Source organism: Pezoporus wallicus, unplaced genomic scaffold, assembly GCF_028554395.1.
Source record: "Pezoporus wallicus isolate ANWC-B61680 ecotype Strahan unplaced genomic scaffold, APGP_CSIRO_Pwel_v1 scaffold_6362, whole genome shotgun sequence".
In the NCBI taxonomy this organism is placed as follows: Eukaryota; Metazoa; Chordata; class Aves; order Psittaciformes; family Psittacidae; genus Pezoporus; species Pezoporus wallicus.
The window spans coordinates 868,206-894,395 of NW_026637663.1; the positions used below are offsets into that span (position 1 = coordinate 868,206).

Sequence of the window (26,190 nt, forward strand, 5' to 3'; positions counted from 1 at the left end):
TTCAACTTCCCTACAATGTACCTTAAAGATTATCTAGTTTCAACCCCCCTGCAATAGGCAGGGATACCCTCCACTAGACCAGGTTGCTCAAAGCCCCATCCAGCCTGGCCTTGAAGAATTCCAGGGATGGCAGCCACAGCTTCTCTGGGCAACTTGTTCTGATGTCTCACCACCCTCATAGTGAAGTTCTTCCTAATACCTAATCTAAATCTATCTCCTTGTCCCCCTGTCACAACATGCCCTTGTAAAAAGACCCTCTCTGGCTTTCCAACAGGCCCCCTTTAGGTACTGGAAGGCTGCTCTAAGGTTTCCCTGGAGCCTTCTCTTCTCCAGGCTTAACTGGCCAAACTCTTATCAGCCTGTCTTCATAGCAGAAATGCTCCAGCCCTCTGATCATGTTTGTAGCCCTCTGGACGCAATCCAACAGGTCCACATCCTCCTTATGCTGGGGGCCCCCGAGCTGAACACAGTGCTCCAGGTGGGGTCTCACAAAAGCAGAGTAGATGGGGAAAATCACCTCCCTTGACCTGTTGAACACTCTCGATGCAGCCCAGGATACGGTCGGCAATATATACTATTATACTACTGTATTACAATTCATCTTGCCTCTACAGCTTGAGTTTCAGGCATTTAAGACAGGAACAAGCTACACAACAAAATAGTAAGCTTGAGGCATGAGCGTGATGTAAACAGCTGCACAAAAATATGAGTTATGGTCAGGTACCAGCTGAAAGCCTAACTGAAGGCATTTTTTTTCCATCAGGGAATAAATTCACCTTTGAGACAAGCTTCTTCAACTCATGGACTTGTATCACACATTTAGATCTCTCTCTTGAATCAGGGTAGCTCCTAAACTTGTAAGCACTCTCATGTGTTAAAGGCATAACTAACAGGAATGCATACTCAAAATTATGCAGACTCAGGTGTTAGAGGTTTATCAAAACTGAGTGAATGTAGATTTATCTTTTTTTTAGATCACATCCTTATGGAAAAGGAAGCGTTTTATCTAGCAGAAAACTTTTTTTTTTAAATATTTAAGTTATTATCAAACTAGTCTTACCTAAAAGTCATAATATGTCCATTGGCACAGAAACATGCAAGGCAGATACTGTTACTCAATGATACTATGTCTCCACGAAGAACAAAAGAAGTCTCTGTTATGTTTTGTTTATAAATACAGTTCTGGGATGGCAGCGAGATAACTTTTGCTTGCTTTTCTGAACATATCACTGCATATTGGTTTTCACTGATTTCCTGAGAGGAAGAGGGGGACACTGAGACAGGTCGTCGCTTTTTCGATTTATCTTTTTCATCTTTATCTTCAGGAACATTGTGTTCTCTCCAGGGTTCATGTGCTGGTGGGACCAAAGATCCTGTTGTATCCAGAAAAGCCATTCTCAAGATTGCCCCTTTTAGCCTCAGGATGGTTCCTAGAAAAAAGAAATTGAGTGCATTTCTAAAACAGTTCTAAATTACCTTTCAGCTACAGAATATTTCTTTAGAAGCTAGCACAATGCAAAGAAACAAGAATGTAGGCTTGCCTCTGTAGCAAAATAACATACCAAAACCTTCAGACCAGTGAAGCACATTCAAGAACATGTAGGCATTCAAGAAAATGTTAAACCAGTTTTCAAGGGTTAAGTGCATGCATACTGCTCTGTTAACTTCAATGGAAATATACACATTTATTAAGAGTGCCAAGCTAGAATGCATATTTGTTTTCAAGTTCAGTGTCACAAATGCAACTCATTTCAATCTCTGAGGAGGACACAGGATGGTTGATATAAATGTCATTAGTCAAAGGTGAGACCCTCTTTTTTTCTTCAGTATAGACAGGTTCAGAAACAAGCAACACGCAGGATTTTTTTGCCCTGCAGCTTCTGCTTGAATCCATTTCTCTAGCGTAAAATGAAAAAGAAGTTTTCTCTCCTCACTGTTTAAATCACTGTCTCTGTAGACAAAATATTAAGCTAATAAGTTTCTTAGTTTACTTGTTCACATGCAAGTAAAAACCAAACATTTGCTAAGTGCACAAAAAAAAAATCATACACATAGCAGCATCTTCTAATGCTTATGCTGCAGATCCAGAGATAAAAATTATTATCCAATCCGCAGCATTGCCTTTACTGTTTTAGGAAATCTGAATACTACTGCCAATACCATACTTGAGAAGCACAAATCACATATATAGTCTAGAGGCCACACTACTCCTAATCACTATGTCAATCATATAGCATTACCATTTGCATGTCCTGATCCATCTGCGAGAGCAAAGTGGAACACAGTAGTACATTCTGTATGAGACAGTTGTAGCAGGAAAGCTAACTCTATGCCTAACAGCATATTCAGCAAACCATTAATACAGACAGCAACTGATTCAGTTGCAATTATATCAGAAAAACAAGATACAAGACCTCCCACTGCAATCCAAAGGAATATTTAATCACTAATTAAAGCTAGTTGTTCAATACATAACCCTTAACTTGTATTCCCTTTTTATGATGCGGGAAAGCTCAAAGTCTCCTACCTCATGACTAAAAAAGTAATAGACTTAAGCACTTGAAATATTCATCTCTAATCCCATCTCTGTTTAACAATTACCAGGAACTATATTAAGGTCAGCAAACATACTTTTCTCAGCAAGTATACACTAAAGTGGTGTTTTATATTACATGATATCATATTTTCAACTTCACAACTTTAAAACACTGGTAATTAAGTAACCAATCTAAATTGTTAACCTCAGTAGCTATATTAATGGTGTATATAGTAATTCTTAATTAACCTATTATTAAGAAAAATAGTTTCCTTATAAAATTATGAGGAATGTCAACAAAACATTATCAAAGTATACTTTAGCCCATTTGCTTTGTACATACCACTAGGAGAAACAATTACTGGCTGAAGAAGTCTTTGCTCTCCTCCTGGGGGTAAGTTCAGTACAATGACAAGCACTGTACCCAGCGTGGTCCCAACCCACAGGCAAGGGGAAGGTGATGTATCATTCTTTCTTGTGAAAGTCTCACAGAAATGGAGAGCTGAAATTGCCTCACGTGACTCTTTATCAATGCTAGTTACACTAGAACTCCGGGATCGACTGAAAGAGTTGTCTTTGACATCTGAAAATAAATCATTATTAATTAAAAAGAATGGCAAAATGCAGGGTTTAAGAGAATTCAGAACCTTGTGGTTTTCGTTTTTTTTTTCTTTAGCATGAAGTATGTACTGACTACCTTTCTATAGTCAGTCCTGTATTCTTCCTATTTCCTTTAGGCCTCATTTTTAACACTGTATTCTGAATATCAAGTGCCCAGTCTTTTTTTTTGCAGAGGTTGCCATTAGGCAATTGTCTTGTTATGTGTGTTTCTGTCTTCTTGGGACAGAGAATAAAAACTAAACAGGACTCCTCCTTTATAAAAACTGAATTACAAACCTCTCTGCCAGTTAGTTCATTGATCAGATTAAGAAATACTGCCTTCCATGGAACATGGTTAGTAATCTTGAGGAGACACAACTGTTTTACTTTAAGAAGTGCAGCAATATCCAGACAGCAGGGTATCATGCAACCAATAATGACTCAAGATAATACTATCTCACTTTAGAAAACTGTATGGAGGTGGTCAGACAGGTTATTTTCACATATCCAAACTTTTAGGAAAAGAAACATCAAATGCTAACAAATGCCACCTGGCACTGGTATATAAAACTGAATACTGTACCTAGTGACAGAAATGGCATTAAAACCTTTCAGGTCATCCTGCTCACTGCTTAGCAAATAAGGTTCTTGTAAAAGAGAGTGAATTTTAACATTAACAAAGCTCAAGCCAGTACATATGTTGCTCCATTTAGTTGTATGCTCTCTCAATGTGAGGTGATGTTAACAAAACAGCATGTGTGAATTTATCTGTGCATTCATGAATTAATCCTTCAATTCCTTCACTCATCATTCCAAAATTTTAGCATAAGACAAACCTTACTGTAGAAGTTTGATGCAATATTTATCATGACTTTGAAAAACTAAGTTACTGTTTTGGATCTCTGCGCAGGTAAAAAATGCGACTGGTATCTTTAAAGCAGGATTAAAGGCTGAAGAACAACATCTACCCACATACTTTCTGGAAGCAGCACTATGCTAATTCCACTAGACTGTTTCCACTTTGAAGAAAGAACATCTAATACGCGTTTGAAGAGCATACAAACTAGATTTCAAATGACTAAATACAGACATCTACTCAGCAGAAACAATCTGTCTTCTCAGATTTGTCTCATTCGAAAATCGACAGAAAAATTATTGTCCTACTGAATTTTAGCTGTCAAATGTAAAAAAAAGATTACTGAAAGAAGCTAGATCGATCACTCAGATGTTGACATTCTAGGTTTCCACATTAAAGGAAAAAATAAATCTAGAGTAAAACAATGAAAAACATAATTTGCTTTTATAATTCTTCGTATGACAACAACATCTTAAAATGTTTGTTTCTTCAAGCTTGAATATTTACTAATAAAGATTTTTCAGCTCTAACATGGATTAAGCAGCCTGAATATAAGCATACATTAACTGCAAAAGGCATAAAATTCAGTGTGCATTCATTGAGTTGCATCCAGTTGAGTATTTGAAGAGTATGTGTACGTATTCCAGAAGGATTGGAAAAATATCTGTAAAAATTAATTTTCCAGACAATATGGGCATTGTGGAGAGGGGACAACTCATCTGTATAACTGCTTTAGTGCATATTATTTATCCTGATATCAATAAAGAATGTATGTGGGTTTTTTAACAGGTTAGTTTCAGATGAAGACGAAGGAACAACAGTGTGATGACCCATTACACATCATTTCACTAGAAGGATGGGAAGATAAATAAACCAAAAAGATAGGACCTAGTGGTAAGGGTACCTTAATAACCTGGATTACAATATTGAAAAGCAATGGCATAATGCAGACTAGAGAATGATCAAGATAACTGCTGTTTTAAGAAGTAGAGGACAAATACATAAGCACATATTTAGATTTTTGTCTTGGATATTTAGGGAGAAAAAGGGATAGGTTAAACATCTAAAGACAGAAAAGTGATCTGAAAAAATGAGATCATGGACGAGTAGATTCAAGGAGCTATGAAAGAGAGAAAAAATGATAAGCATAATGAACTTTGGAGAAAGGCAGTTCAGTTGGCTCCTTGAGCCAGGAGATATGGCCACATGAGTGAAATAAAAAAAAAAAACAAACCAAAACCCAACAACAGCAACAACAACAAAAAAACAACAAAAACCAAAAACCAAAACCAAACACAAACTAGCAAACAAGAAACCAAACCCACAAGCAAGCTGACAATCTTTGAAGAACACTATGCAAAAGCTTTCCCACTAGGAGAAAAGACAGAAGTAAAACAAATTAAAAGAAGAAAATGATAATTGCCTAAGGAATTTATTTACAGGTCTGAAAACCTGGAAGAATTTTTACACAGAAAAAAATGAGATATCTAAGGCAGATATCCACACACATGAAAAGTCAAGTAAAACCCGTCAAAGGCTGCTACAATTTAGAAAGTACAAACTGTTTTGTATGATTCCGTGTGATGACAAAAAAACCACCAAAACACCTGAAACCCAAAAAAACAAATATCCTCAAACAACCAAAACTAACCCCAAAACATTATTTTGGTAGAAGGAACACCAAACATTAAATTATGAAGAAAATGCCAAAACTTTCAGGATTGGAAAATGCTCTTAGCATTCTCTTTTTTCCAGTCTTCAATAGGAAAAAAAGAACACTTCTAAGTACATACTACTGTCAAAGAACTGGGGGTAAAACAACAGTAAAATTAGAATGAATTGGGTAATATTTAAATACAAACACATTCCAGTTTGCAAAAAATCACCCTACACTGCAATCATCTCTAAACCATTAGTAAACATAGTGAGGAAGAATAAAAACATTGAAAAAACAAATATTTCTGCTCTTTTGTGCCAACAAGGCCACAGTTAAATCCCTCTAAGCAAGAGATTTAGGAGATGAGGAAAAATTCCAAGTCCTGAGGAGATTAACAGAAGCCATCCTAGATTTAGACATCACAACCTGAGAAAGGACTGAATTTCGTGAGAAAAATCTGCAAAAATGAAGATTTGATGACAGCTTCCAACAGCATAAGACAGATAAAAAAAAAAATAAAATAGGGAGTACATGTTATCCCTGTTCATTGTGGAAAGGACATGGAAAAGTTAATGTGGAAGCAAGGAAGATTGATTAAGTAACAGGAAATCTGTCCGACTATAAAACACTGGAACTTTCTGTCTAGGTTTTTTCTAAAAACTTATTTATTGGAGGCTTATGAATGGATGAGAGGTTAAACTATCAGACATCTGGATCCTTGCCATAGCAATGGATTAAAGGATCTCCGAGGATTCCTTCCAACTTCACATTTCCCTGAGTGAAGCAAGCTGTAATGGTAAACTGCAAGTCAGGGTGGTCTAACTCAGTTTCAGGATATCCCAGCACCATGGACTCTTTCCTTGCTCATAGCAGTAGTTGTCAGATACAGAGTCCTGCAGCTGCCAGTCTGACTGGGGTCTATCTTCTGCCGGCGTTGTGGCAGCTATCCTGCTGCACGAGGGGGAACAAGCTATGGCAGGCAGAAAGCAACTTTCGCATTCAGGCTGCATGTACTGTCGTAGGTCTACAACTGTCCCTCATCAACTTGAGGGAACAAGACAGGGGAGGCTGGATCTGATCTTCAAGCTGGCAGTAAAAGTACTAAAAATAAAATCATAAATCTACTCATTTTTTACGCTGTTTTAGTTCTGCAGTATAATGAACTTTAGTACTACAGACTTTACAACTGAACTGCTTCTTATATAAAAAGTTACTGTGCTCTTTCAAGAAAGATTAAATTCTCAGAGAGGTCATCCATGCAAACAGCTCTATATTATTTTCATTTAGACAGAGCAGTCACAAGACAATTAACATCTGTAAAACTATGCACATCCGTTTATTGATTAGAACACAACATATCCTATTATTTTTAGATATTTATTTTTTCAATTAAAATGTATCAGATGGTTTTAAATAGGCAGCAATCTCCACTATCTGCTTAGTCATGCTTTTACTATCATAACACTACTGATAAAGTGAGTGACAGATGTCCCAAAATTATGACGAAAGTGCGATAAGCCATGTACAAGGACAGGAGGCTTACCTTATGATGACAGGAATAACTTTTTGTACCTGAGAGCCCCCATAAAGAGTGGAATTAAAATTTTAGTTCTACACTTCGGATAAATATAGCAAAGTCACAATTATACATGATTTAGGATACTAACGTACCCACATTCTGTAAAACAGTTTTAGTAAATATAAAATCAACTATGTAAACTTACCTAAATCAGGCTTTAACTCAGTTGGCAAACTTAGCTTCCTGGACATCTTTGCTGAAAAGTGAAGTATATCTTTTTTTTAAAAAAGAATAAACATGATTCTGCAGGCCTTTATTTGCTTCTTCCCCAATACTTAATGTATCATTGTTTATTACATTAATTGAAGTATTTAACAGGATTTCTACTAAAGCAGGGCCTCACTTCCACAAGGGAGGGGTGCAAAGTAAAACCTGGAAGATACCAAAATCCCCAAATACAGCATTTTATGACTTTTGCCAAGCTTCATTTTTCCTCAGGCTTTAAGCGGAACTTGCTGGATCAGACGAATTTTGCTTTGGCTCAACCTCAAGTTTTATCTCTTCAGGTGTGAGGACAGAACACAGACTCTTGGCTATTGCAAGAACATGCACTTAAATTTGCATAAAGTTAACATTCCATCCCCTTTTCTCCTGTACTACTTCCTGATCAAACTTGAGATACTGAAAATAGAGAAAAGATGAACTTTTAATTATGCTAAAACATTAATGAACATGTGTAAAAAGTTAGTAATCTGAGATGCAACCTGCAACCTTAGAAGAATGAATATGTTATAAAGAATAATTATGAAGTCAGCAGCATACAAACACTTGCAACACTGTAAACAAAAATAGTAAAATTTTGATAATATTGCTGAAGCAAAATAATAGACCTTGAACTCATCCCTTCCTTGGAAAATTTAAAATGCAATAAATACTGCTAAAATAAAAGTAACCAGTAAACTAGTAGCCATATAGCCATCTTCCATCCTTTTTTTCAACAATTACCAGAGAAGGAATAATTTTGATGTAACTTTACTACACCAGGGATAGACTGAATTTATTCCCAGCCATAGGCTTGAAGTCTGATACAGCAACTAATTCTTCACTATCTTGTAAAGGTAACTCTTTTCTACCTAAAGTAGATGTTGACAATAGCTTCATAATTCTAGGAGCACCTTGTAATGGATACCAATCACAAGGCAGCCTGAATCTTGCTGTTCCTCTCTGCTAAAAATGAAGTTTACTCATTCTAATTATCCTTTTAACAGAAATAATTCAATTTTCTATATATCCTGAAGAACAGCATGTGATGTAAAGTTACTTCTGCTCCTTCAAAAAGTTAAACACTTCATTGCATCATCAATTATGCTTATCAATATTGCAAATCCTAGTTATCTGAATAGTTGAACAGTTTTATTCCTGTCATACATCATAAAAATTTGAGATTAAGACTCCAGAAATAATCTTCTTATTTCCTTTATGTGTCAATGTTACAAAGTATATTCTATTTAAATTAAATTGAAATTACTTACTCTCAGAGTGAAATGCTAGTCACTTAAACTTACTTTAGTGCAGGCTGAAATTGAAAAGGCCAGCCTGACTACATGTTTTCTATCCTCAACCTTGCATAGGCACTGGCATCTGAGGCCAAAACTCATCTTTGTAAGGTTTCTGCCAAGGATTATCTGCAATAAGAACAACTTCCGTTTCAGATCAGAGCTCAGGTATACAAACAGAAAACTGTGGTAGAAAACAGCACTAGTGACCAGAAGCCCATGTTTCTGCTGTCAGCTTGAACTTGTATCAGCTTGAAAAGAGATCATGAAACCTCATCTGAAATTGTGAATTACAAATTCCCCATAAGACTTGTTTTCTGTCTTACAGGTATAAACTACAAAAGCTAAGATATTGAACAAAAGCTCAAGTATATACACAAAAAGTAATGCGAGTTATTTTTACTTTTCACATACTTCACCATATGTGAACACCAGCAATAATTAACCTCCTTAGCCATCTTGAAGACCAGAATGGTCACTTTTAGCTTCTCAAATAGAAAAACTTAAACACGGAAGTTTAAAACCTTGGAGAAAAAAAGGCAAAAAACCAAACCAAACCAAAAATCCAGCCAAAAAATCCCTAGGTAATATAGCAGATGACAGCAAGTACAGGCCAGTGGGTTGGATTCTAAGAGTCAACTACAAGTTTTAGTTTTTTATTCTTTCACTAGGCCAGCTGTGTGAACTTACTGAAAAGGCAAAACAAATTTGTCAGACATCATTTTCTACGAACACTGAACTATGCCTCATTAATAGGACGACAGGGCTCATGAACTGTTAAAAAGGATGTCATCGCTAGAAATTGTGAATTAATGTGATATGCAAAAAAAAAAAAAAAACCCACACCACATTTCAAAGCATACATTAATGTGTCAAACCCTTCAGTAGTTCAAATGTAAACAGGAAACAAGAACCAATTTAAATAGCAGCAGTGCCATCTTGTGTTTAAAGAAAAAAGTGACTAAAGATGCCTTAAGAAGATGGGAGTACTTCAACAGCTAAGCCATTTTTACTTCATATAAAATCCCAAACTATACTTGTATTCATATCTGGCTTATGGTTTACGATAGTTTTGGAAAAAACTATGCCTCAGATGAAAGACAGCAACATGCTAGACGACTTATACAACACAGAAAATGAGAGAAATGAAAGATAGGATGAAGAACTACAAAGAGCACTCATGATTTTTTGCATTATTTTTACCGCAGACGTACAACAAGGTAAGGTTGATGGTGACTACTCCTGCTGGATGTGGCTGACCTCAAGTAGTAGCTGACAGAGTTTAATATGTATCAAGGTGGTATCGGTTGCTGCAGCATTTACAGCCAACACTCTCTGCAGATGGTGTGAGACAAGGAGACAGAGACTTGAAAGCCGTTTCACTCCTCCTGGCACACTGCTGCTCAAAGCAACAGTGACTATTTTGCCTGAGTTTAGGCCTACATTTAATAGTCCTCTAAATCAGAAAACCTAGAGTCATACACACGTAGACACATATTCTTTCTGTTGCCAATATATATAATTTAAGAAGTATCAGGAAAAAGCATGATATTGGAGAACTGTCCAAAAACGACATTCAGCATTCTTGGAAATTTCTCATAGGTAAGGCCTGAGGGGGCAGGTGTTAAAATACGAAAAGTTACCTTGGCATAGTGTGTTATATTGCAGGTGCAGCCAATTCAATGAAGAAAATCTGAAGGCTGAGAAAAAACTAACAATAGGAAGCTGTGGCTTAAAAGTAATAGTTATGTATACTGGCAGTGGGTTTTCCTGAGCCAATGCTCTACAACATATAGCACATCAGTTTGAAAGCTGTAAAGTGATTTATCAACTATTCCTTAAGGAAACACTCTAAAACCTTTAAAAAAAACCAAACCACCTTTAAAAAGCTTTTAAAATTATAAAGGAGACAAGAGTCTTGGTGTTTTGACAGATAAGAGTACAGTTTACATAAAGCCTATTTAATTTCACATTTCATGAGAAATAACTTAGCACCTTAGAATTTGTTAGGCATAGCAGTTCCCAACTTACTCCGTATTTGACAACTACACAGAAGTGAAAGACTTAACATTACCAATTAACAAGACACTTAGAATTGACTATTGTACTGGTGAAAGTACAACAGATTATCAATGCTGAAATCTAAATATAGGAGTAATAAAACCAATTTATATGAGAATGTAAGGAGAGATGTACTGAGATACCCCAAATTAGATCAAAGTATTAAAACCACAATGACTAGCACTGCTTGAAAAAAAATTAAGTGTACACTTAGAATGTAACAAATGCAAGAAATCTGATGTCAATAGTAACGGCAGCAACTACAGAAGTTTGCATTAAAGCTACTCTGCTTATATCTACCTACCAATATCATTTGCATTTGTTTCTGCATTTGCAAACTTCAGAAAATAAATAAAAACAATTTTACTGAAAGGTATTTCAGCTGTACCCTACTGGAACAGTTAATGAAGGTCTTAAGAGTCTACAACATTTTGCATACATCTTTACTAAAGGTTCTTCCAGAAATGGATGTTACAATACCTTGTAACATCTGACTTGATTCATAGCCATCTAATCACAAAAAAAACCAACAAAAAAAACAAAACAGAAGACCAACTGATCTTAGCAGCATATAAGGCAGAGCTGAAACATTGATACATGAAGCATTTACATTTTGTTTTAATTAATGCTATTGCTGCAGTGTTGGATGGTTCTTTAACAAAGAAAGAATCTTTGATACTATCAATAGTGCTAGAAATCTGCAGAAATTAAGATGTCTCAAGTACAGACAAGTTTCAATAAAATGATTAAATGACTATGGCTTCATATTTCTAAATGCATGTGTATTATGTTGCCACCTTAGAGCCCTATCACTGCAGTAACATTACTTTGCACCCAGTAAGCAGTACTCCCTTATTCAAGATCTCGTGTGACAAAAGATAGGACTGATATTAACAGCAACTGAAATTATCAACATAAATAATTCTTGTTCTGTTTCACAATCCTGACAGGTTATATTTCACATACTAACAACAGAAAAACTTGAACTGATTGCACCATGTGTCAGTGCAAAAAGCTACAGCCATACTATATATATATGAAATTCTTCCATGTGAACACAACTGATGGTCAACAGTTTAAGTTCATACAACATGGTGATGGTAATGACAGTGACACATTTTACAAAACTCATTGTCCATTCACATTTAGTTGACAATTCGGTTTAAAACAACAAAATGCAAACCCATGCAACTATTGACACCAAAAAAGAGGTATTTTGCTTATGTGAAAGAACTCACAATGCAGGTTCAGAAAGAGCCATGCAGGATAAACATGCCAGATAAGGTAGAAAACATCGCAGCGAAAGAAAACCAAAATAAAATAAAACAGTTCACAGCATCAAACCACTCAACACTAACAAAATGCAGATGAAATAATTGAATTTTTTTTTAACTTCCAATAACTGTGTTACACAAATTACAGCATGGGACGACTGGGAGTAATTTCTGAATTACACATCAAATGCATTGCCTCAATTAACTCTGCGTTTAACTTACACTCCAAAGAATGTATTCCTTGCAAATAAATGTTTTGCTTTTTTAGCTGTGAAAAACATTCATAATAATTTTTTTGAAAGGCTTCAAGCTGAAACAGATGTCAATAGCTCTATAGAATTGTCATTAGCATGTTTTATTAATACTGTAAAACATTATTCTGAAAAAAAGTGGAAAAAATAATGAAGTCACACTTAAACATACAGTGTTTCCTGCCCAAGACAAGCTGTCTAAAGGTCAGAAGAGACTTCTTTGGGACAAAAAGGAAATATTGCCTCAATAAGCATTTATCTAACATGAACAAGATTAAATATTGTTTTTTTTTCCCCCCCCATTAGAGAACTGAACATAAGTTCCTAGTTAGCCTGAATTTCCTTTAGAGAACATATTAATCCATACTCATGTAAATGATACTCAAGTTGTGTTTTTTTTTCAATTACAGATAAATTGCTACAATATATTAGTGACAGTCATTTGCTTTCTTAAATTATATTCAGGTTTCCACTTCCTCAGAACGCATATTCCCTCACATTTCTGTTATCACTGCAGGGAGGGCTCAACACAGTAGTGACCAAAAGGCATAAATAGTAGTTTAGCAAACAATTTTACTGTATCAAGTAGCTTCAATCTTTTTATGTGACAGAAATAAAATTTAATCCTCCTACAGTGATAGACCAATGCAATGAATGAAAGCAAAATGACCCATTAACACAGTGATTATAAAATTAAAATAACCATATCCCAGTTAAGGAAGAATAGTCCCTTTCCCAAAATTAAATCGTACAGCCTCTCACCTTCATTTATTTAATGACCCAGGTGTCAGAAGCAGAGTTAATTTTCATTCCAATCATAAAAGGGTTCAATCTACCTGCATACAACATATTCCAAGAGAATTTTGTTGCCAAATTTTTAAGACACAAGTCTGGAGCTGGTAGGGCATTGTGTCACTATTGGATGCATTAAAGTAAGCACAGTTCCAGAACAGTAACAGGGTGTATCTAATAAATATGATCAAGTCATCTTCCATATGAGTAAATAAAAACATGATACTATGTCCTAAGTCACATGGAAATCCAACCATATGGCTATGAATGTAACATATCAGAAATTAAAATCAGTCACATCTTCTCAGAGTGTACCTTTGCAAAAGCAGTGGAATGATGTTGCGACTTGCATAGACTGAACTCTTAGTATGGATTAGAATATTACCCAACCAGAAAACAGAAAGTGCAGTTGTAAAAATCAGAGAACTTAAACCACCAATATCCTCGATTTAAAAAATTCCTGTGCCCAATGTATTTAGAGCAGAAGCAACCCACAGAATTACCAATTAGCATTAAGAATGAGAAATTAATAATTTGATGCTTTGAAATTTTATTTTGGGCTTGGGGTTTGTTTTTTTAATTCCTACCTATGTCATTGGCTACCATCTTGGAAAAATTTCTGCTTTTGGTCTTCACTGTAAAGAACATTTTAATAAAAAAAAAAAAATCAATTTAAGTGTATCAATGGATGAACTGAAGAAAAAAAAAAGACTACAGAAAAGAAAAATACTGTACCCTTTTCTATAAAATTATTCATTTTTTCATCATCATCAGAATTGTTTGGTGAACCAGAACCTATGAGTGAAGACAGAATGAAATGGATATACAAACATATATTTTTGACACAAAACAAATGTATTAATACAAGCTTTGAGTTTAAGGAAGATACAAAGATGTATTAAAATATCAAATACTGATACAGGTATTCTCTGCAGCTGTACTAGATACTGGAAGGTCCAACTTCTTTTGGTATGACAGGAATTCTATCATATTGAGAACAAATTATAATGCAAGGTACAATGTTGCACAGTGCAGCGAGTTTATTGCTAGATATTTACCTCATTGAATAAAATGTTTATATTGAATAACTAGATTGTTGCCTTAACCATTAATCTAGATTAACCTAAATTATGATTCACAGAACACTGCTGTAACAAACAAGGGTTTTTTCATTTTTTAATTTTTATTTTTTTCCCCTCTTCAATGCAATAAGGTTCTGTTGGGCCACTGTTCAACTATTCAGCATACAATGTAGAGCCAATGCTGCCACACGGGATTTTTCTGAATCCTTGATACTGAAAAAACAGTTGTTGCTACAGGCCACAGCTTGAGGCTTAACACTGTCACAAAATTAAAACATAATTTAACTAAAAAAGGCCAAATCTCACTGAATTTTTGTATTCTGGAAGTGTAACATAAGAACAGAATGAAAACTTTTTGGCACCCGTTAAGGCAAACATGACAGTTTACAATTCTATACAATTTTACTATCTCTCTTGCATTTTCATAATTCTGTGTTATTAGCACTGTAGGATACTCTCTTAACTTGCATATGCAGGTTGTCCCTTTCACAGTCCTCTCAACTGTATAACCACCCACTGGAGGATGTCCCAGGGAAGTTAGCTTCCAATTCTCTTCACATGGGCACAGAAAGGTGGAATATTTAGCTCACTTGAGCAAATGCAGACTTCAGACCAAAAAGTGGCTGGTCTGTTTTACAGATGATACTACAACAGTCAAAATCAATAAGGTACTCAATTGACAATCCTACCCTGCAATATTAGAGCGAGTATAACAAGCAAACTTTTTGTGCTAGTGTAGTTCCCTCTTAACCAGAATGCATCTAGACTGGAAAATATTCATTTAAATCTGGACTCAGTCCTGCATTTCATGCTTACCACATACTATGCAGCCAATTTCTCCAAAATGTCCCCTCTCACCTCTCCAAAAACTGAATGCCATTTTCAAGCTTCTTTACAGTCTTGCGCTCTTGCCCAGAAAAGATATAAAACTTAAAGCAAACCTAAGGAATTGCAGCTCTTCTCTCTGCATAAGCACCACCAAACAATTTCTATATCAGGGAGGTGACCCCTGCAGGAGGTAAGGTATAGACCAGCCTCATGGTCTCAATATTCTGTTTTACAGTGGCTATCCTCCTCCACCTTTTGTCCATTCATTATTTTTTGGTACTTTAGACTTACTTCTCTTCAGTACTGTGTGCATAACCAAGACATTAAGGTAAACAGAGAGGGAGAAGAGGTAAATTATTAAATTTAGTATTTTTCCATATACACCCTGACTTTCACTTTTGGGCTTGCTTTCACTGTAATGTGAAAATTCTGAATTGAATTTAACTCCAATTCCAAATTATGAAAGAAACTAACTCAAAAAAAATAGTACTTTTAAGTTTTAGTGGTAACAGAAGTGGCTTGGGCTGACATTTGAGTGATGCTGGAGAAGGGGAATAAAGGATATAGATTAAGGGTTACAACACATTAGCTGTTCATTATACACATTTTATTGCAGTATATCAGAAATCTGAAGTGATTCTGAGCAGCCCAGCTGAGAAGGACTTGGGAGTGTTGGTCAGTGGGAAACTGAACGTAAGCCAACAGTGTGCGCTTGCAGCTCAGAAAGGCAACTGTATTCCTGGGCTGCATCAAAAGGAGAATGACCAGCAGGTCGAAGGTGATCCTGCCCTTCTACTCTGCTCTTATGAGACCCCAGTTGGAGTACTGTGTACAATTCTGGTGTCCTCAACATAAGAAGGACAAGTCCAGAGGAGGGCCACGAGGATGATCAGGGGGCTGGAGAATCTCCCATATGAAGAGAGGCTGGTTTTATTCAGCCTGGAGAAGAGAAGGCTGCGTGGAGACCTTATAGCAGCCTTCCAGTATCTGAAAGGGGCCTACAGAGATGATGGAGAGGGACTCCACATCAGAGACTGTAGCAATAACACAACAGGTAATGGGCTTAAACTTATACAGAGGAAGTTCAGTTAAGATATAAGGAAGAAATTCTTTACTGTGAGGGTGGTAAGGCACTGGCTACAGTAGGAAAGGAATCTACCTTTAGAATCCTATACTGATTACCTTTTTGCACTATATCGCAAGAGTGCACATATCATTTTAGGTACTTGAGTAAACCTGCAGTTTTATCCTCTACTCAACCTTGAGTACAGGTTTGAACGAAACAGATAAAGTTACATATTACTTCAAAAGGTTACTCATATTAATAGTGAAGACAAGCTACAAATTTTTAGCTACTACATGAAATACTCATCTCAAATACTATATACTGACATGCACTATTAAGTATTTACATGGCTACAACTTCAACTAGCCAGTATTAAACACTAAATAATATTACATATTGCTGAAGCTTTTGTTTAAAGTATTCATGTACAGCAGTAGCTACTAAATAAAATAAGATAGGGGGAGTGCTAAGTAGGATACCAGTGTCCGAAGGTCTCAGATTCCAAAGAAATATAGTAATTTACACTTATGAGGAAACTGAAGTGAATTAGCTCTTTTGACAGAAATAATCTTTACTACTTCTGAGGACAAAGAAACACAATCACATCAACTATTACAGGAATTTGTGCATCTCTTATCAGTGTTCCAGAATTCCATTGTGCAGTATATTCCCTGAAGCATAAATATTTCATATTATATTTCTCTTCACTTATCTTTATGACATATTCCTATTGCATCTCTTAAATCAGCCTTGTTTTAAAAATGCAGTTGTACAACAGAAGATTTATCACAGCTCAGTTTGTGAGATGACAACAGGTTTTACATAATTACTTAACTACTAAGTGTTGACTTAAAGTCTGCTATCTTCTGGACAAATAAGAAGCTGAATATCAGAGAAAGTTATGATTACCTGAAGTGGGTGACTTGCAGCGGTCTTCTGGCACTGTTGTACCTTCATTAATATCGCAAAGACCTGCTGGAACACAAAAACAGTGTGTAATAATACAGCTGCTACTTTATCCTTCCTTCCACTGCAGTTAGAAACTTCATTTCTTAATAGATACAAACCAGCCAGTTGTGATAGAATTTGTGACATATTGCTTGTTTTGTTATTATATGGACATTACTCACAGTAACTGTAGAGTCAATTCTTTCTACTGAAGTTTTCTTTACAAAATAAATTTCCTTATGAACTTTGAGTGAAAACCACCATACTTTCAGCAAGACAGATTTATCAGAACACTTACTTAAAAGCTATAGGTATATATTAAGTACAACTTGTTTTAAAAAACACCCTAGGGTTATATTAAAAGTGTAATTACAAAAGAAGCCAGATGAAAGAGGATCTTGACGCTTACAATCATGTGTGCAGTACGTGTGAAACTACAGTGCCTTTTTGCAGTTCTTTTCCCACTATAAAGTGATATGCTTTGCATTTGCTGTTGTTACATTCTGTCCTCCAGCAAAACTCCTTACTGGTGTCACCTACGTAATTTAGGTTCTAGAATGTTTATTAAAGTGCTCTTCCTTGTACAGAGGAACTGTGTTAAATTCTTACACCAACAAATCTGATAATTTGAGTAACTGCAATGTGTTAGTATCTAAAAACTCATTCTTTTCATTCCAGTGAAGGAAGTAAAGCACAGGAGTCCACAATCAGATGCTAAAGATGGAAGTTGCCTCATAAAGGTCCTAAATATTTTTCTATAGCACTGACTAGAAATACACAAGAAATTTTTCTAGTATTCTTTTTGACAATAAAATGCTGCCAAGAGTGCCCAAAATTAAGAAATCTACAGCTTAAACCATGACAGCTAGTAACATGTATTTAGGTTTATATAACAGTTTTCCTTCAGCACGTAATACTTAACAGTAATAGTTAAGAAATATTTGTTAAAATGAAAAGCTTTGCGTGCATACAAATATTTCAAATGGTCAAAAAGCTTGAAAGGTGTAATGGTAACGACTAAGGCAACAAGGGCTTGTACATGCAAATGCTGTCTATGCAGCTGTTCACTACACATTCACTAGTATATCTGTACATATATGTTAACAGATGACAAAAAACATGGGAACAGCACTACTCTTCCAGCAAAGCTTGAAGATTTCCAAATACTATTATCAAAGTTGTCAATTAAAGGGAAAAAAGTTCTCCTGGAATACGCTACCAATGTGTAACACATTAAAAGTAGGTTGCATTCACATACAGTTTCTTTTATGCAAAGTAGTCTAAGATTTCTAAACGCACAAGCAGCTTGAACCTCAAAACTCAAGGATTGATGTGAAATTGTCAAGTGACCTTAAGACTTGGTTAAGCCTACACTTAACAACATTGCAGGAGGTGATTTCAATTCTAATGTGTATAGTGAAATCCCAGATGAAAGCTGTACCTTTCCACTACACTGGAGAAATAAATACATTGCTTTTTTTCCTTTTCCTTTATCTATCAGTAAATCAATGAGCTCTATGGGATAATTGTGGCACACATTCTCCACCAATGTATTATTTGACCTCTGAAAGGAGGGTTTTAAACAAGAATGGGAGTCTAAATGTTATATACTAGACAGTGTTGTGTAAAAAGACTTTTTGAAATTCCAGATGCTGGTCTCCCAACAAGCAATACAAATTTTAGTAGCAATGCTGGGAGAATATACCTGTACTGTGCTTTTAGACAAGGTTGTGTTTCTAGATCATGCTTCTTCAGGATCCAAACTGAAGAAATCCAAGCACACAGTTCAGGAACTTATTTTCCCCTTTCCTGTAAGTGTTTTCATTCTTTATCTTAATTTGAATAGTTTAACTACTCACACTAGTTTTCCGAGGAAATCTCCTGCATTGACAGGAACAATCTTTAGATTTAGAATTAAATCACACACTTGTACACCTAATTTCTTTGCAAGAAGTCTTGAGGCTATGATTTAATTTATATACATCTTAATGAACTAGTCAGATCAATGGATCTAACAGAAAATGCCCAGAATCCCCTAATTTTATGGCTTGGGTAAGATTCACCCCACTAAAGAGTGTGCATTATGGCACAAACCTTTGAAATCTACGCATAGCCATCACTACTGTTATTTAAGAGCGAAGAAGGGCCAGGAGCAGCTAAAAAGTAATTTTACCTCTGACTGTATTAGCAATTAAGCTAAGCAGAGAATCATACGAATGATTCGACTGACGCCTTTGAGCTATGAAGGTCTGTCCATGCCCTGAGAGAAGAAACTAGTGTAGCAATCATTACTGCTCTTCATATCTTCAGCCCCCAGGTACCCTGACTGAAGCAGCATGTGCACTGGCAGTAAGACAGATTTTCTGCAAAAGTTTCCTGGTTTCAGACTTGGAGCATACATATAAATTGCAAATATACAAAAGCAAATTGATCCAAGAGTTTCCATTTTAGAACTGCAAAAAGTAAAACCTGCTAGAACACAAATACACGGAAAAGTGACATTTTAGTGAGTTTTTAGCTTAATCTCTCTGAATCTAGCTGAAAAAAATTGGAAGCCCCCAAAATGAATTAAAAAAAAAAAAGAAAAAAATCAAATAGTATCATTAAAGACAAAAATTACCTATGCTGCCTTAAAAACTCCCTAGAATTAAAGCTCAAAATTAACTAATGTATAAATTAAGTTTCATGACATTTGTCATGTTTTGCATGTAACCTTTAGACAGCTATATAGAATGACAGAATCATAGAACAGTTAGGATTGGAAAGGACCTTCAGATCATCTAGTTCCAACCCCCCTGCCATGGGCAGGGACACCTCATACTAAACCATGCCACATGAGGCTCCGTTCAACCTGGCCTTGAACACTGCCAGGGATGAAGCATTCACAACTTCCCTGGCCAACCCATTCCAGTGCCTCACCACCCTCACAGTAAAGAACTTCTTCCTTGTATCCAGTCTAAACTTCCCCTGTTTAAGTTTGAACCCATTACCCCTTGTCCTATCACTACAGTCCCTAATGAAGAGTCCCTCTCCAGCATCCCTATAGGCCCCCTTCAGATACTGGAAGGCTGCTATGAGGTCTCCACACAGCCTTCTCTTTTCCAGGCTCAACAAACCCAACTTTTCCAGCCTCTCTTCATACCAGAGGTGCTCCAGTCCCCTGATCAGCCTCGTGGCCCTCCTCTGGACTTGTTCCAACAGCTCGATGTCCTTCTTATGTTCAGGACACCAGAACTGTACACAGTACTCCAACTGGGGTCTCATAAGAGCAGAATAAAGAGGTAGGATCACCTCCTTTGACCTGCTGGTCACGCTCCTTTTGATGCAGCCCAGGATACGGTTGGCTTTCTGGGCTGCAAGCACACATTGAAGCTGGATCAAGTTCATCAACCAACACCTTCAAGTCCTTCTCCACAGGGCTGCTCTGAATCTCTTCTCTGCCCAACCTGTAGCTGTGCCTGGGGTTGCTCTGACCCAGATGTATGACCTTGCACTTGGCATGGTTAAACTTCATAAGGTTGGCATCAGCCCACCTCACAAGCGTGTCAAGGTCGCTCTGGATGGCATTCCTTCCCTCCAGCGTATCAACTGAACCACACAGCTTGGTGTCATCGGCAAACTTGCTGAGGGCGCACTCGATCCCACTGTCCATGTCACCAACAAAGGTGTTGAACAAGACCGGTCCCAACACCGATCCCTAAGGGACACCACTCGTTACTGGTCTCCAGCTGGACATTGAGCCATTGACCACAACTCTTTGCGTGTGGCCATCCAGCCAGTTCTTTATTCACCGAGTGGTCCACCTATCAAATTGGTGTCTCTACAATTTAGAGACAAGGATGTCATGTGGGACAGTGTCGAACACTTTGCACAAGTCCAGGTAGACAACATCAGCTGCTCTACCCCTGTCCATCAGTTCTGTAGCCCCATCATAGAAGGCCACCAAATTGGTCAGGCAGGATTTCCCCTTAGTGAAGCCATGCTGGCTGTCACCAAGCACCTTGCTGATTTTCATGTGCCTTAGCATGCCTTCCAGGAGAATCTGCTCAAACATTTTGCCAGGCACAGAGGTGAGACTGACTGGTCTGTAATTCCCTGGGTCATCCATCTTCCCCTTCTTGAAAATGGGGGTTATATTATTCTTTTTCCAGTCATGGGAACTTCACCTAACTGCCATGATTTTTCAAATATGATGGACAGTGGCTTAGCAACTTCATTTGCCAGCTCCTTCAGGACCTGCAGATGGATTTCATCAGGTCCATGGACTTGTGAACCTTCAGGTTCTTAAGATGGTCTTGAACCAGATCCTCTCCTACAGTGGGCACAGGGTCTTCATTATCACAGCCCCTGCATTTGCCTTCCAAGACTTGGGTGGTGTGGCCAGAGCATTTGCCAGTGAAGACTGAGGCAAAGTCGTCATTAAGAACCTCAGCCTTCTCCAAATCCAGTACAGCCAGTTCTCCCAAGAGCTTCTGGAGAGGGCCCACATTGTCCGTAGTCTGTCTTTTATTTGCAATGTACCTAAAGAATCCCTTCCTGTTATTATATCCCTGATATATCTCTGAAGAAACTACAACTTGACTGGAAACAAGCCTAATTAAAAATTACAACTTAAACTAGCTTGATATAAAGATGTAAAAATAATAATTAAGAACAATTAACCGGGAAAATGGAGTAAAACATTTGCAAGCCCAACAATCAAGCTTTCTGATTCAGTTCTGGATTTGGCTTAGCCATAGATTACGGTGGATTGATTTAATCGACATTTTAAGTTAAAAATTCAAGTAGTTCATGTCTGGATCCACTTCAAAGAAAAAGGGGACACGGAAAACAACCTTAACAAACAACTCCAGAAGAGTTCTAGACATGTACTGTCTTCAGCTTTGACTCAACCCCTGCTCTGAATCCCTTGTAGATCACATCGAAAAGTCTTTTTGGTGTATAATAATAAAAAATAATAACAAAATAGTCACATGAATGCAAGAAGTGCTTCTATTTTGTCAGAATCCTGAACTGCCTCTGGTAGAACTAAGAAATACTAACTTACAAAAAGTCGTTTTATATTGTACTAGTTGAGAATTCACATAAAATCTTGTAACTCCCATCAATAGCAAGCTGCAAAAGAATCAAGATTGGTGTCTTATGTGAATTTAATTATATAACTAAGCAAGGAAAAACTGCAGCTGTTCCTGAATTTTGGTGCTGAGTCATAAAATTGTCAATTGTTTGATAATTTGGTGCCAATACTGACTTTCTTAATGGCTCCTACTTAGTAAACAGTATACAAAGTAAAGGTCTCTAAACAGTGTAAGCCTCCACTGAGTACAGAGGTTTCATCACAGTATGAGACTTTAACTTACACAGTTTATGTCTTTCAGCACATGGGCAAAGTTGTTTGTTATGGGTTTTCTTCTCCCTTCACTCTTATGATCTAAAGGCAAAGGTTAACTGTTTTTATCCTTGACAAGCACCTGATGACAGGCCTTCATTGAACACATATACTGCATGCTTCACAAACTATAAATTGCCATCCAAAACATGAGTAATATACCTGGTACGAATCACCGATAAATTCCAAAACACGATCCCAACAGGGAGCTTGTATCTGTTGAGCTAGCCTGAAATGACAGTTTACAGTCTAGCTAGTGTAGAGAGCCTTGTCTCTAAATAGCTGCTGCTTTAAGACGGGAATCTGAATTTCTTTTCTGAGTGAAAAAAAATGACAGAAACATACATCATATAGCATATTCTTGCAATACAAGTGAAGGGAAAATCTTGCATTTCCATTCATATTTTAGAAGATACATAAGTCTTAATCTGTGAACCCCCCCCAAAAAAAGTCTTTAAACTTCAACTGGTTGACTCAGGACATACCATTTACTAAATAACAAATATGTAAGCAGATAATGATGATCTGTTAAATAGACATTTTATTCTGGAACATACAGAATAGAAGCGTTCCTAATGAGGAAGGACCAATTCTTGCTGCTTTTTCTGGACAAAACCTATAGAAGTAGTTGAGTAATTAATTTTTAATCCTGCTAATCTTGTGATACAATGTGCAATAATAATATGCTGCTTTGTTGCATGCTGTTTGAACCTGAATTTAATGTAACTAATTAAGAACTTGTCTTAACACATGCATAAGCTAGTATGACTTTTTTGTTTCTCCCCTTAATACTTTGTGATAGTCTCAGAGAATGGGAAAAATACTCAGCTTCTCTGAAGCAATCACATCAAATACATAAACACTTTCTAGGAAGACTGAGAAATTAAGTGCAAATACTCCCTGAAGGTTATTAGAGCTATACAGTAATTGAAAAAGTCTTATTCATAGAAAAATAAAATTTAGAAGTATCAAAATGCAAGTTTTTTTAAAGATAAAGAATTAGATGAAGGCATAACTTTAAAAATAAAAGCAAGGAAGCGTAAGTTCCTTGCATTTCTTAAGTGTTCTAACTCTTAAAGTTCCAATCTTATAAATATGGCAAATGATAGTTCTTTGATGCAAGTCTTACGTGTGGAAAATTACACAGCAATATTGCTTTAAACTATTGAATTCTGGGCAACACATACTTCGAAAGAACTATAAATAATGAGAAATATTAAAACTCTAGAGAAATTTTCAGGTTTTAAAAGGACTGTAGCTCCAAGCTAACCAAGGTATTGGCAGGACAGTGTGTGGAAAGTGAATTAACAACATGGTTAAGAAATTAACTCTTTTGCACAAAGCCTGTTTTAACCTATTCCTAAATTAAATGGTCCAGATAAATTCAGCTTTACAATCATTGGCATAAGAAATCAGTTTTGGGACTTCCAGCCAATCTTTTGCTTCCCTTCACAATAATAAGTCTGCGTCAGGTTTTTAAAACCAGTCAGTGACTGGTTTTCAATTCTGCATCATCTTCAGGTGGAGGCATTTTTTTCATGTCTAGCTCCTTTTCTCCCTTCTCAGCAGGTGATGAAAGACTGCACAGTAATATCTGGCTGTTGAGCCCACCTTTTCTGAAATGTCTTTTTTTTTGCTGGGGAAAAAAATAGCAGAACTAACAGAAGTGGATCACAATCTCAAGGACTCAAGGTATGTGTGTGGGGGAATTGCCCCAATTCTTTTATTTTTATTTTTTTAATTAAAAAAATCCTACAGGTCATTCTTCTCTTATCTTAGTTTTATTCTACCTTCCTTCATTAAAAAATGGGAAGAGATTACCTACATCTGCCCAAGAGTTGCAGAAAACTGGCACCCTTGGGAAAGGAACAGTGTTATGCTTTTAAAAATCAGCTTTATGTTCTCCAGACCCTTGGATTTTGTGAATGATGGAGTAAGTCAGAGAAGCCCTCAGGTAAATCATGGTTCCAATGCCACCTTGCACAGGCACCTGAACTTCAAAACTGCTTGGAAACTCCACAGGGCTGAGAGATACACAAACACCTCCACTCTCAATCCCTATGAACAACATCTTTGTAGAAGTAAGTTTTTATTTGTAATAGACAAATCACTGCCTTTCACAATGTTAACTAATAAAAATAAAAATCATCTAACACTAGAGTTCTGAAGCTTTTTCTGCCAGAAAGGGGGCCAAGCTAAGCTTCTAGTCTCAGATTGTAAAACACTATGACCAGTAAGTAAGATCTAAGGCCTGTAGACATCAGTAACTTCTGAGACAGAATCTCCTTTTAATTTTGATGCTTATTTAAAAACAAAATGCAGAGATCATCACAGTTGTTTTTTTTCCTTTAAATTTCTTTTGAAGATGCCATGAATAAGAAATACAACAGCTGTGTGATAAATTAGAATCAGTTTCTAAAATTGTAACAATTACTTGAAACGGACTAACAAAATATTTATGGTGAGTGAACAAGTGAAAAATCAAATTCAGGTGTTCAAAGATATTTTAATGCCATGAAATGACTTACTTATATAAGAGGTGCGAAGCTTTTTCACAGACTCTGAATATAAGTTAGAAAGGCCGCACATGCAAGAAGCCACAGTCAGCATACCTTCATGAAGCAATGAGAAAAGGAAAGATGGAGACACTAACAGTACGTTTGAGACAGAAAAGCCAGCAGAGTAACTTCTATAATCAGGCTTGTAAGATGCTCTTGCCATGCAGATTGTTAGTATTAAAATGTAAGATAAAAAAAATACATGATTTCATGTAACAGTTATATTCATGAGCAAAAAGGACTTAATTCATGAACATAAGAGAGTTAGGCAGATCCAATACATTAAAATAACAAAAGTCAAGAAAACAAAGCAAGTAACATTTGACACTCTAAAAAGCAGTTTATAATCCAAATGCATGAAGCAGGATTCAAGTCCTTTATTCCTAAGAGGAAATAAAACAGTCAACTAGCAAAGTTATTTCTTTCCCTCAAAATGCAATTTTTTAAATAAAGTGTTTATTTATTGGAAGAAAATATTTTATCTGACAGGATACCAAACATGCACATTCTGCTGTACACTGATGACTTTCAAACCAGTTTTCCTCAGTGGAAATAATCTGACTGGTGCTAACTAGATCTTTTTCAAACAAGTGATTTACTAAAATGCATCTTAGAGCATCCATTTCAATTTCAATAAAACATTATCTAAAGAACTTACCTGGACCTTATTTCAGATCTCTTAAAATAGAGCAACCAATACTAGAGCATCACAAAGCTTTTTGAACAGTTTATTGCCTATTGAAAAATAATCATATGGGGCAGCAGTGACACTGTTAATTATTCTGTCTTCAGCCATTTTGTAAATTAGCTGAAAAGTATTCACTACATAATGAGGATAAGAAAATAATTTAACAATACTGTGTTTTTTCTTTCAGCAATAAAAAGCTGAACATTAGGAACAGATCAAGAAGAAAGAATTAAACAGCAATGGAGAAAAGTATGTTTTTATTCAAAGAATATACACTAACAGCTCAGATAACCAGCTGTGCCTTTCTTCTCAGTTTAAACCAAGTTTTGGGTTACTCACCTCCAGACGGTTGCCGCGATTTTCGGGGAGATCGTGGCTCTCTGCGGTACGGATCATTGGAGCCATACAGTTCAATAGTGCCTAGATTCAACAGCACTGTCTTCTGGAGGTAATCGACCATGGCAATACCATTACAGTTTCCAAAAACTACTCTGGAAAAAGAGAAGTGGAAGGAAAGATAGTGCTAATC

The 26,190-nt window shown here is 36.4% G+C and overlaps 1 protein-coding gene across 10 annotated transcripts in view; it reads right to left on the minus strand.

Moving 5' to 3' along the window:
* Nucleotides 1-26,190, minus strand: part of STXBP5 (syntaxin binding protein 5) — a 112,604-nt gene that overhangs the window by 10,525 nt on the left and 75,889 nt on the right. The window contains exons 18-25 of one of the 10 annotated variants that reach the window (XM_057406845.1): nt 26,001-26,152; nt 24,944-25,027; nt 16,988-17,053; nt 13,838-13,897; nt 13,690-13,737; nt 7,374-7,424; nt 2,880-3,119; nt 1,061-1,430 (exon numbers count right to left, since the gene is read on the minus strand). In XM_057406845.1, coding sequence (XP_057262828.1) covers nt 1,061-1,430; nt 2,880-3,119; nt 7,374-7,424; nt 13,690-13,737; nt 13,838-13,897; nt 16,988-17,053; nt 24,944-25,027; nt 26,001-26,152 — 1,071 coding nt within the window. The remainder of the gene's footprint in view (nt 1-1,060; nt 1,431-2,879; nt 3,120-7,373; nt 7,425-13,689; nt 13,738-13,837; nt 13,898-16,987; nt 17,054-24,943; nt 25,028-26,000; nt 26,153-26,190) is intronic. The other 9 variants (XM_057406842.1, XM_057406836.1, XM_057406837.1 and 6 more) reach the window with 9 other exon arrangements.